General features: G+C 39.5%; 1 protein-coding gene across 1 annotated transcript in view; it reads left to right on the forward strand.

Moving 5' to 3' along the window:
• Positions 1–756: 756 nt before the first annotated feature.
• Positions 757–13,389, forward strand: part of pamr1b (peptidase domain containing associated with muscle regeneration 1b) — a 28,348-nt gene continuing 15,715 nt past the window's right edge. Inside the window, exons 1-4 of the mRNA XM_088299577.1 lie at positions 757–1,115; positions 9,371–9,547; positions 11,980–12,105; positions 12,522–12,636. Of these exons, the coding sequence (XP_088155703.1) occupies positions 956–1,115; positions 9,371–9,547; positions 11,980–12,105; positions 12,522–12,636 (578 nt within the window). The 5' untranslated portion in view covers positions 757–955. The remainder of the gene's footprint in view (positions 1,116–9,370; positions 9,548–11,979; positions 12,106–12,521; positions 12,637–13,389) is intronic.

The following is a 13,389-nucleotide window of genomic DNA, read 5'->3' on the forward strand; positions in this document are numbered from 1 at the left end:
GCAGCATACACATAGCCAATAGAATCATGCCAGGATGCCTTTGTCTCTGTGTCATTTGCATATTGTGTCTATAAATTAATGCTGAACAGCGAAGACAAAGAGAGCTGTATTGAGAGGGACCCAAACTCAAGTTGTAGATTTGTGTGTTAGGAATAAATCCACTCGTGTGTGAAAATGCCGGCTTCCTGATACCTTTCTATTGCAGAACGAGCGCGCATATTGTTGGATGTGTGGGAGTTGGGTAAGGTCGCAAATTGGAGTCAGATTACTTATTTGAGTTTACATTGGGTTAAAGTTAAATTCTAACATTGATATAAAGATAAATTCCAACAGAACCAATCGTTTTTCTCGGTTTAAATAGGGCTGGAAGCACATTCCAATGCATAGATGCCATACTGTCATTGTTTGTATATTGTCAAAATTGCTAACTGTTTTTTTGTGAAACATACTGCACCCTTACATTTGTTTACAGGATCAGTCTGTTGTGAAATTTAACTACACTGACGTTAAGTTTTTGGAAAACACTTGAGTAGTCTACCAGACGTGAATTCCATCACATCATTTGTTTCACAGTGTTCAACAGCTATGTGCTTAGCCTTATTGTGCAAGTGTATGTGCGTGTGTGTGCGTGGGTGTGCGCGTGTGCATGTGTCAGCAAAAAAAAAAAAAAAAAAAGAAAAGACACAATGGGTTTAGCATAAAAGGTTACTGGCTGTGTTCATTTAAGAGTAGTACTTGTGGTCCTCCTTGTGGAAGGAACAGGGGAGACCATTTGGAGACTGACATGTAACATGAAGCCAGAGATAATGTGTGTGTTCGAGAGAGAGCGAGAGAGAAAGAGAGAGAGGGAGAGAGAGAGAGAGAGAATTAGAAGGAGGGGGCGGGAAGCATTGAAAGAGTTTGAGATGGTGATGTCAGCTGAGTTCAGAAAGTAAACAGAGTTCCAGACTGCAGCATGCTGTCTGCGGAACCTGGACTACGGCTGGGGAAAACCGATGGGGGCTCCCACGCAATTCCTTGGACCGGCGCAATTATCAGTGGGAGGGCTGGCGGGTTCCTTCTCATTTACCTCTTCATCTTTATCTTCGTACCTCAGGGGAGCTCCTGGCCCAACAGTAAGAGACCAAGTTTACTTGTATAGTTCACCGCTTTCTCACTGTCGTGCATCTTTTGTTGCGAAAAAGCCAAAATCTTTGTCTGATTGTAATCTTTCTTTACATCCCTTAACAGCACAAAAAACAGGACTGGTAAAATCAAAATCTTCAGAAACATTTGTGGCGCTCTTATTAACAGAGGTGAAACTTTTTTTTTTTAATCTGTCTATCGTCTCTTGCCTTAATATCGATACACATATATAGTTGCAGTATATAGTTGTGTACTTTTAATGTGCCTTTTCAAAACAAATAAGATACATTTACACACACATTTAATTACAATTAAGTTTTTTGGAAAACATCAGTAGTCTACCAGATTATATATATATATATATGTATATGTGTGTGTGTGTGTGCGCGTGTGTGTATTATTTTCTTTCAAGCGCACTCATGATTGTGGGAGATTGAGATCTTGTCTTGCATAGTAAAACCAAAAAAGTGTTGTTACGGCGCATTCCTTTAGGTCGCTCACTTCCTAATAGCACTGCTCAGACTTGGTACTCGTCCTTGTTTGTGCAACAATTTCTCTTTAAACGTCAAAGTGGTCTCTGGAGGAGTCACACTTGTAATCATATTTGCCCCTGATAACGTCTACAGGATGTTATGAGCAAAGTTTGAATCGATCATGCTGACTGCAGTGATGTATGCGCCAAAGTCTCCCCTGCCCTCCGACTCCACTTTGCAAATCTCCAAGCAGTCAAAACAGAATAATGTCATGTTGGCCACTGAACTCGTCTGTGTTGACTGGCAGTGATGAGAAGAGTTCCTTCCCTCTTTCATACAGTGATGTCAGCTGAGTCACTCTGGAGACCTTTTGTTGCATAATCTTGTGTGATTATCTGATGATTGATCCTTTCAAATGGAGCAGCTGCAAATAGAACTTTTTTATTCTGAATTTGCATGCAAACGTTTATAATGTTCTTTTATTCTCTGCATTGTGTTGTGTGTACTTTCCTGTTAGCCTGTGTGTCAGGAATAACAGAGCTAAAACAGCACTACTAAAGTTTAGAGTGGAATGCTTTGAGGATCACTATTGTGTTTTACAACATATTAGTGTCAGTCCCAGGCAGCATGATGCTCTCCATATTGTATGTTGGACTTTTTGTACGTTCTAGTGGATAATGAAGTGATAATATACTGAGGTTTTTGAGCAGAGGAAGTTCATTAGAGCAAATGAGTTTGGTGGGTTAAACCCACACTCAGATCTGCACTGCCCACAATGCTCCCCTGGGAGTTTTCTTGTTCCATGATAGTTAAATCACACTGACCTCAAAATACCAGGCAGCTGCTGTGGAGACTATGCAATGGCAACTGTATACTTGCACATACGCACGTTCAAAACTTTCCACAGTGCGTCATGATTAAAATAAACAAGTTTTTGTCTTGAGGAAATTGTTTGTGTATATATACTGTATAATAATAATGATGGTGTAATGTTATTCCCTGAACAAGGCAGTTTTGCATGATTTTTTGATGAGAATATACTCTCTATTGTCTGCAGTAGTGATGCGAATCGAAAGTAATTCACAGTATGGTCCAATTAACGTTGATTCCTCTGGTTTTATAGTAAAACAAACACAAAGTACAATAAGGAGAATTGTTAATGCTTTTGGATATGTAGGAGCCAAGAGTCTCCTTTATATGTCTCTCGGCTAATAACAATAGATGGCAACGTAAATAGATCTGTATGCAGTAGTCCGACGTTCCTGATTTAATAAGATGTGTTTTCACTAGTTGTTTTAGTAAACATAGAGGTTACCGATGGTTTAATTTGGGCTCCCTCACCTGTCTTCCATGCAGGTGTCAATTCAGTTTCCACTCATGATGGTGTGAATGTGAGAGTAAGTGTTTGCTCATCTCCGGTTTCTGTGATTGACTATCAAACAGTCTAAGATGTTGTCTGCCTTTCACCCAAAGTTAGCTGGCTCCAAGTCCTCATGTAACCAAACAGGTTTTGCACAGATAATGGATCGGTGGATGTTGACAATTTACTTAAAATAATCGGATTCACATCGTATGAAAAACTCACTTGAGTGACAATACTTACTCGCAAAGTATATCAATATTTAATGGTGGTTAATGCTATTTCTACATTTCTGGGCGCAGGCATAGTAAAACAAACTCAATCTTAAAACATACGCTAGCATGCATGCACGCTAAAACGTACACTAGCATACATGCTAGTACATGTTTTTAATAAGGCAAAGGGAGCAAAACTAAGTTTGGTTGTACTTTATTGAAGTATTTATGACGCCAGGTTCACTCTCGTCATTGTCAGAGTCCTTCTGGTTGCCATGCGGCTCTTCTGAAATGATGCCGGCTTTTGCAAAAGCTCGAACAATAATGCAAGCAGACCCGTTTGTCCTAGCATCCACAATCCCTTCACATTGTGGCGTAATGTGCCCGGCGATGCCTCGCAGTCTTGCTAAAGCTGTGTTTGCCATTTGTCATCCCTTCACAGTTTGTCAAAAACTTGAGGCAAAAACTACTAGTGTTCTTGTTTAGAAAAAACAGCATTGCTTACCTAGAAATGGCCGCAAGATTCACAATAGCCAATCACGGAAATATGAACAAGAAGAGAACCAAGGAAAGTGAGGGGAAATGTAGTTACTTTACTTCATACTACAGCACTTAACTATAGCCTCAAAATAATTCATTCGAAGTAATTTCAGAGTTGACAACAAAGGTCGGGTTTCTTCATAGTTTGTTTGATTCAATGTGTTCACTTAAAGCATCGCCGGTCAAAGTGTACTGATCCACGAAGCAAAGTTTTCAATTTCCATGACCACTTCTCTGGCTGTGTCAGCAATGATGTCAGCGTCTACACTTACATCAAAGGTGTGAAGCTGAGTTACAGATGCTCACTGCTTTTTTATTTTTATTTTTTTAAGTGCCATGTGACACATTGAGGTCTCCATCTGGCGATGGAGAGTGTGACAATGACAGTTTTTTCTACTGTATGATATATTCACGTGCTTGTAAAGAGTCTCCAACATCTGGAGGGGGAAAAAAAAGCAAACATGACTTCCCATTTCCAAAAGCTTCAGCAACACACACGCTCTGCATTCAAGTGGAAGAGGAAACTACCATAATAACTACTGTGATTCTAGTAGCACTTGAATTACATCCGTCTCCAAAACTAATGCATTTCTTTATTTTTGCTGTAAACATTTGCGTTTGACATCAAAAGAGAAGAACACAAAGGACAGAACTAAGCGGAGAAAACCAACATACAAGGAGAACATGCAAACGTGCACCAGAATGCCAGAGCCAAGATTTGATACTTTACAAGAAATTGTGCATTCACTGCAACTTAGAAGTGACTGCCCGCTAATAAAAATCTCTGCAATGAAACCAAATAAGAAAACCACGAAAAGAAACAGTGATGGACCATTAAGTAAAATAATACAACATGTATCCCAAAATAACACAATTTTACCGTGGGTAAATATTACTCTTCTTTTGCACTCAGAGGAGACAAGAGATAATGAACACTCTAAAACCCAGGACCCTGAACTTAATGATCACGTTTCAACTTTCCCATAAAACTGACAACTCTTTAATAAATCCTTCCATTTCTACACCACATGCCCTAATTGGGGGTGCCTGTGAGTACTATTAGTATTATTTTGGGCAGAGCCACCAGGTTCTTCCTTTTAACATCAATTATCCGTGTCGTTTTTTTTCTGCATGCATACGAGTATACCTCCTACAACATTTGTAGTTTTAGAATCAAACTCTCATGGTTTGGTGATCAAGTGGCACTAATGTTGTAATGCAGTGTAATTAGCACTAATAATACATTTTACTAGAGGAAAATGTTTTTCCTTTAATGAAATAATAAATTGAACTCTGATTGAAGCGCACAGTTCAAAAAATTAAATGTCTTTTTGGGAGCTCGGTGCATTTTGCTGAGACTTGGCTCTCGTTGGCTACCACATCACTGGATTTGGGATACATGAGGCACAGTGGTTGTATAGAATAAATATACACCGAAAAACACACAGACAACAAAGGAATTGCCAATTTGCCAAAGATCAGGGAGGAATCTGTCTTACGTTGCGCCCCCCCCTGCTGACAAATGACAACATAGCTAGTTGTCTGACATTAACGCTAAATGCTTTACAATAGCCTTGGGCATGCAGTACATAATCCTTGCACAACCCAAACTGTGCAAAATTCCTCACGCAATAGTTTCTATGCATTGTTACCTAGAGGTGTTGACCTGGATGTCTCACACCACACGTGTGTTTTTACAAGGCAGTGAGTGAACCTTTTGCGCGAATGAAAACACTTTCATCATCAGTACACAGGCTGCAACTACTACAACAATCTTCTTGTTGTCTTCAGGGACTGGTGACACAGCCATTCATTATCTGAACCACTTCACCTCACTCAGGTCTGCTGGAGTTGAGCCCAGCGATAGGCAGGGGGCACACTGAACTGAACAATCGCAGAACAGGCAAAATTGTCATAGTTTGTCATACTTTGTTGTTTTTGGTTTTGGATTTTAGTTTCATGCTTTTTCCTTGTCTTGTCATGTTTATTGTGTCCACCTGTGTTTGGTTAACCAATCCCTTGTTTTGACCAATCAGCTCTTTCCAACCCTTTGCGTCTTGTCCAGGTGTTCCTCGTCAATTTGTATGCATTTAGTTCCACGGTTCCTTTTCAGTTCTTGTCGGTTCATTGTCTGAAGTCAAGTTAAATCGGTTTGTTTGCTCTAAATCAAGTCAAGTTCAAGTCCTACTTTTTTATTGTTTGTTTGTTAATTTGATCCTTGTTGTTCTGAATTTAAGTATTTTTGATTTTTCAAGTAATTTGTTTGCCTTTTTGTTTACTTTACATTAAATATCCCTTGAAGTTATTCCTGCCTTGCTTCCCTGCATTTGGGTCGACCTCAACCAAAACTCGACAAACAGTGATATCAAATACAAAAGCAGTTCAGATTAGGATCTGTTCGATCTACTCAACCGCTACGTAAATGAGTTCTCTGGAGCTCGGTTGAATAGAAGCACCTGTGGCGAAAGCCAAACTATAGCAGGGTTTTTTTTTTTTTGTGGACCTGGATTTGCCACCTCTGGAACACAAACACCGTCATCACTGTTTTGAATTTTGATTTTGTGTCCTATTTTAGTTAGTAGGTTATACTTCTTGGTTTTGGAAAATGACATATGCTATGATCACACTAAAAAGAACTGCCATTTGCTTTGTGGTCTGGGAAGAATGTTTTAATTGCAAACCAAATGGCAAAACAGTCTAAATTCATTTTGAATTATGCAAAATGCCATGACTTGGATTGTGGAATGGTTCAATGAAATTAATTCCTTGATTTAGCTTTTTTCCATAAACATTTACAATATATATGAAAAAGGGAATGTGATCCTGCTTGGCACGTCCACTTAATAATAATCCTGCATACAATTTTAGATTTTTTGTGTGTAAACCTTCCAACAAACATCTCTTCTATATAGGATAAAGTGAAAATGTAACAGTGTATCACATTTACAACCTTGAAGCAGAGACACCCAAATGGGTTGCAAGCAACCTTGGACCTGCTCTCTCGGGACAGCGCGCATCCCGTGTAATGACATTACCAGGCTAGCTCTGAGGCCTTTTCTTGTTTATGTTTGATAATTCAGGTTTTCAACTCTCATGGACCAGTGTCCTTTAGCTAGTGTGAAGGACGCAAATTGGTCTCCTGGGAAGTGATGGTGTCTGCACCCCCTCAATAACCACATGGCACTCATCACACTTTTCAACACTTTTTTTCATCCTGTGCTGCGAGCCATTGCTGCTGGTTAAAGGTCACAGTAAACTGAATAAACATTCGTCAGTAACTTGCTTAATCCTTAGTGCACACTTTATGTAATTTGTGTCATGTTACAAACGAAATCATCTGAAGTGCTCTTGGTAGCAACTATTTTCATTTTGTCAGTGAAAGCAGATCAATGTTAATGGTCTCCTTGTTCACAGACTGTCGTCAAATAATTATCCTCTGCCTCAACACATCACTTATTCCATTTCAGGGTCACTTGCCAGGATGAAATCACAAAGCTATGGTTTACATGTTCCAAAAAAATAAATAAATAAATTAAAAAAAAAGGATTTACTTGCGTTGGATGCTGTTTTGTTTGGTCTGTCAACTTTTCTATAAACAAACCTTGTCCGCCCTTTCAGTGCGTGCTTGTGGTTCCAGCATGGAAATCCCCAAAGGATGACCAGCTGTACATGAAGTGAAAAGATTATCTTTTTGGTCAAAGGGAGACAGACAATCCAAAATTTAAAGAGACAACACAAGGATGCCTGTATTGAAAAATAAAATTGATGGGGTTTGTGAGTTTATATTTGTTGCCATGACAAGAACCTGCAACTAGTGGTTGGTATGACAGCTTGAATCATGTGTCTGTGTGTGTGTGTGAAGTGACTGGTGTGTTTGATTGGACGCATTAATCTTATGTTCTTGAGACCGCAGACAGTAGTCGTCAAAGACTGGTGGAGCTTTCGAGGTTAAAGCACAAATTCAACCAAACCCATGTCGTAAAAAAATGACTTCAGCAACAGGCAAGAAGATATAAAATAGGATAAAGCCTGCAAGCAACTTTATGCAGCATAAAATCTGCCCTTTCAAAAGCTGCAGAGAAATTAACCTACTGGAAATACACTGCCCCAATTGTAGTTGATTGATATCAAAGTCATTGTACCATCACAGTGGTGTCAAATCCAGATCCAGAAAGAGAAAACACGGCCACAGTTTGGCTTTAGCCACAGTTGCTTGCACTCCCTGGCTCTCGTTTACCTGCCATTTGAGTTGGAACACCTGTGGCAACAGTCAGACTGTGGCATGGTTTTTCCATTCCGGATCTGGATTTGACATCTCTGTACCATCACTTGTAGAGGAAGAATAGTTATAGTTAATAGTTAATTGCAGTGTAGGGCTGTGCATTTCACACATAGACCTTCAGTTTAGTCCTACTTGAATAATGTTACTATCATTTATGACGCCACGGCTGGAGAAATAATATGCAGACACACAATTATGCAGTCCTGAGTGCCTCTCGTGAAAGGTCTGTCTTGAAAATGGCCTCACAAGTGTATCTGCAATTAAATCCACACTTTCCTTCCTCCGGCCATTTTAGATTTTCGAACGGTCGCCAGTCACTTTCAGGTGTGTTGATTCCGTATAGCAAGTGAGTATCTATCCAGTCACAACACACGTTCATCACCGTCAACGTAAGGCCAGCGAGAAGGCCTTACGGTAACGTATTTGTGGTCTGATTGGCTATTGCAACTGTCTATCAACTCTGAAAGCCCAGTGACTTTGACAGAACAGACGCCCGCACGATTGTATCTGAAGTAAACTCTCACCTAAAAATACAAAACTAGGATGTATGACATCAATGTGAAGAATATGATCATGATTTCTTGATAATGTTCAGCCAGCAGAAAACGCCTTGAAGGCCTTGACCGCCCTCCACTGATTAATTGTAAAAGAAGAGCACTGTTGAAGCACTATGTTAAGTCTCACCTCTCCAGTTGATAATCTTCAAGATATTCATAAAAAAATACCCCCTTCCATGTTGAAAATGTATCAAATTAGAAAGCATGAATCGCATTGGAAGGGACTTTGTCTGCTTTTAATGAACGAATGACGTGCAATATCAAAATTGAAATGATGAGCTAACCGTTGGACGAACACTCTGCCAAGTTTAAAGTGCTGCATCTGTGAATTCTCCTTTTGCCACAAGGACATTAGCCTGTCTGTTTCCAAAATTAAACAGAGAACCTTTACATAACCACACAAAAATGCTCAAAGCACCAAGGATGTCGCCAGAATTGTCTAATGGATTTAATTGTCAGTCATGGTGACTTTCATATTGTAGCAGCTTCATTGATGTTTAATTTCCTACACAGCATGCAAACACACAGACACGTTAACTCCAAAGAGAAGCTTGAGGCCTCATACTGTCGCTGTGGAAATAAGCAGAGCGCCAGTAGGCAGCAGCGCGCATAAACACGGGAGTAGTAAACACAGCAGCCCTCTGTAGACATTAAAGTCAAGTCTGTTCATGCAAACGCATTTGACATCTTCCTTCCTTTGCAACCACATTTATCATCCCTCTTTATTTTTGTACTCATGACATAATCCTTTTGTTGATATTCTCCTTGTGGTTTAAAATGAGGCTTGTTGGTCTAAAGTACCGCTTTATTTTCTTTAGATTACAGGTATTTGTCCAACCACTGCCCAGGCCCGGAGTGGAACGTCATGTGCAGGGGATGTTGCGAGTATGACGTGATCCGCTGCAAGTGTCCCCTGCAGGGCACGTCGGTGGGCTACGCTGTGCCCTGCTGCCGCAACGCCATCAATGAGTGCGACCCCTGCATCATCCATCCAGGTACAACTTGATCAGACATTTTCGTAGTTGAATTTTATTGAAAATAAACAATTAATTAATTGATTAACTCTGTGCCATTCCTAGAATCAGGTTAGCTAATTTTAACTACACTATCCACAGAAATATGTTATTGTGTAGTCTGCATATTCTCCTCATGACTATTGGTGTAATCTGAGGATTCTCCGGCTTTCTCCCTCATTCCAAAAACCTGAAATGTTATTTCAATACATTACATTTTCCATATGCACGAAAGAGAGTGCGATCATCAGGCAACCACAGCCATCAAAGTTTTAGCTCATAAGTGTCCGTTGTTCTCCCCATTGTTTAAAAAAAATGCTTCCTGACGTGTATCGTCAAACTAATAGACTAGAATCTCCTTGCCATCTGTGGCCTAGTCAAGAACCGTATAGAAGCAGTCGACAGTATTAAGACAAATCGAGCCAGCTCGCTGCTATTCATACAGGAACTCAAAATGGAAGCTAATAGAGCTCTCATTCTTCTGGGTAGACTTTGAACAAGATTTTGCGAGTGCGTCTGTGGCACTTATTGTCCATTCATCCCGAGAACCAGGTTGGGCGTCATTTATGTTGGATCTGAGAGAGGGTCTGGCCCACAATCAAGTCATGCCTAGTTTCTAATTGCAAAATTTATTTAATTAATGTTGCATTCATTTCGTGGAGGTTGATGAATGCACTCCATATTAGCTGCTGCATGTGCAAGGCACGTGATCCAACCTTTGGCCACATAGTACGGAACATAGTGGGCAGTTTAAAGAACAAACACAGTCAACAACAACTTCTTTTTAGAATCCCAACATCTTCTTAGAACATCACTGTGCTTCTATATGACTCTTTTGTAGAATGTGCATTACTTGACAATGCAGACAATAAAGTCAGACAGAGTCAATTCATCATCCATCTGTATCATATCTAATCTCGTTGCACACTTGAGTACAATGACAATAAAGGGATTTCTGATTTCTATGCTGTTTGACACGTGAGTGGCATGTTTTTAGACAGGAAAATAGGAGATTGCGAAGGTATGTTGATTTTCGTCAGCTGCATTTGAAAGTCTTTCAATAATTCCTGCCATGTACTTGGCACAAGACCAAGAGCTGTCTGCTTCCTTTGGCCTTCACACTGCAGGGAGACAAATAAGTGTGATGGAAAACCTGCAAAACAACTTCATTATGTCTGATCTAATTTGTTTCCAGGCCAACCTCACATCACAACATCTCTTGTGAATCTTGAGACTGTTTAACGCAACACAAGGTGTTTATGCGGGTTCTTAAACGAGGGATTACCAAATAACTTTGTATTTACAATACGGGCCGTTTCAGTACACATGTTCAGTTTGCTGCTAAATGAGCTTCTTTCTTCAAGTTGTTTTCTGAAATGCCATTTTCCTCCAGAAGAATGTCATGTTTTCTACACGGCCTGAAAGCGCTTTTATAGAGGAAAAACAGATGTTGAGAATTAAGATGGATACAAGTACCTTGTGTTCAGTTGTAAAGCACAGTGAAGTCATAATTTACCATGTGCACGTTTGCATTTGCTGTTCAAATTCATACCTGCCATACTTTGCCTTCCTCCCCCCTCAAACTGACTCAGCAGCCACTTAAGTGAAAATCCGTCCTTTCAGGAAACCGTTAGAGGATTTTTTTTTTATACCACATTTCTAATAAAAGGACTAAAAATGTTTCAGCATCCATTCACAGTGAAATATGAGCGTAATGAGTTTAGCAGAGTTCATATAAAAGAAATATATTGAAGGTCAATAGCTGTGGTGACTCTGTATTACCAGAAAGGGGCCCAGCAGAACAAGCAGAAAATATGGTGTGGAACGCTAAAACGTGACCAAAGGAAGAAGCTACACTGAAAAAAAAATGGTGTGTTGAACAAACTCAAATTTATTTTGTCAACTCGATGTAAAAAATGTAAATATATGTATCTAGATATATTTTTTTAAAATAGTTTTCGACTGAAAAAAATGTTTCTGGAGCCACATAATTTTATTTTGTGCAACCACTTGACAAAATTGATTTGAGTAAGTTTGACAAAAACTTTTGTCAGGGTGTATAATACATTTTGGTGATGTCATCGAATGACATTGTGTGCTGGGGATTTCTTTTTCCACAAAATAATTCATTCTCTGCGCAATATTGAGTTGAAGTTCTTTCTTTCTGAGGTTGTGGGTTCAAATCCCGGATCCAATATATTAGTTTATGTGATGACGCTGAGCATGTTAATGATTTCTCATATTTAGGAAATAGACTTTTGTCCCATCACAGGCCAGCCATTTTTGAGCACTCATGTGGTCCTTGAGGGAACCCTGGTGCCTGCGAGCACCAAATTGGCGACCCTGTTGAGGACCGTGTGTGGATGACTGTTGGCCCTGGACTCAGCTTTTGGATCCCATTCTGTTTCTTACAGGCTGCAGTATTTTTGAGAACTGTAAGCGGTGCAACAATGGAACATTAGGTCCCAAAGATGACTTTTTCATCCGTGGTCAATACTGTGCTGAGTGTCGTCCTGGATGGTCTGGAGGCGATTGCATGAGTGAGTGACATCATTTTCTTAAGGAACACATTGCTATACACTTACATGCATGTTTGGGGGATGAAGTAAATGTTTTTTCCTTCCTTCTGGCTTTATTTTCCATCTGGGTTGACTATGCCATCTTGGAACAATGCCCTTGCCCAGGAGGGCTCCTTGACAGACAAAAATCAAGATCCCTTTTAAACTATTTTGCATGCCGTACAATATGATGTGTTTTTTATTTATTTCTTTATGTTAGCATCTTAGAATCTTTTAAATACTCTTTGTTGTAATGAAATCCAAATCGGATGAATGTGCAGCCTCTATAAACCAATATAGTAGTTTGGCTGTCATTAAAAACTTGTAAAATTTTATAGGCTCGCCCCTTTCTGTGCAAGTGCCCAAAAACAGTAAGTTCTTTCTATTGGATTCAACAGAGTGTGGTGGGGTGATCCGCAAACGTCAAGGTCACATAGTTCTGGAGAGCTACCCCAACAACGCTCGGTGCGAGTGGACTATTGAGGTGGAACAACCGTTTACAATAGAACTCAGGTAAGGTCGTACTTTGTGTTATGTGGCACACAGAAACCTTCTATTTACCAGACAATAATATCTTGCATCTGAGAACTTCAACGTGCTGGTCATGATTACATTTATTGAACATCAAGTAATAATACACGATAGCCCTGTGAGATCAAAAGAACAAAATGACAAGGCATGTCTTGGGTTGGTATTTTGTAGCCTTCCGAGGAATATGAACTGGCCATCTGTAATAGTGATTAATTGCTGGCGGTTGATCAAATGTCTGTTCAGTTCAGATATTTGTTCAATATGCGTCATTAATAAAGGCAATTTTACAGCTTTTAAAAAAACAACAGGCTTTTTTCCCCCCTTTAATTACTTTCCAGCTGAGTGATAACCTTTCCAGTGTGTCGATTTCTCCAGTAGATGTCTTTTTTATTTTTTTTTGATATTCTAGCGTTTTTATAGGCTTGAACAGTTAAAAACAACTTTGAGGTTGATAAATAGTTTGTCGGATACTGAATGTTGATAAATGTTTCAAAGCACTTCTGTGAACATTTCCAATGTTGTGTTAAATGAGACGTGCAAAGGTTTCAAAAGACATTGAGGGCTTTTTTTTTTTTTGTGAATTCTTTTATCTAAATGTCAAACTATAGCAATAGAAATACAGTATCGTTTATATTTTGAAGCTGTTATTCAAATTCAAAGTCATGTTCGATGTGATTTTGAACAGCTCAGCTTTTGGCCAACGTTACCTGACGATATGCTCCAGCTCATCCATCC

Source organism: Idiotropiscis lumnitzeri, chromosome 6, assembly GCF_059441095.1.
Source record: "Idiotropiscis lumnitzeri isolate Australia: NSW breed Sydney's pygmy pipehorse chromosome 6, RoL_Ilum_1.0, whole genome shotgun sequence".
In the NCBI taxonomy this organism is placed as follows: domain Eukaryota; kingdom Metazoa; phylum Chordata; class Actinopteri; order Syngnathiformes; family Syngnathidae; genus Idiotropiscis; species Idiotropiscis lumnitzeri.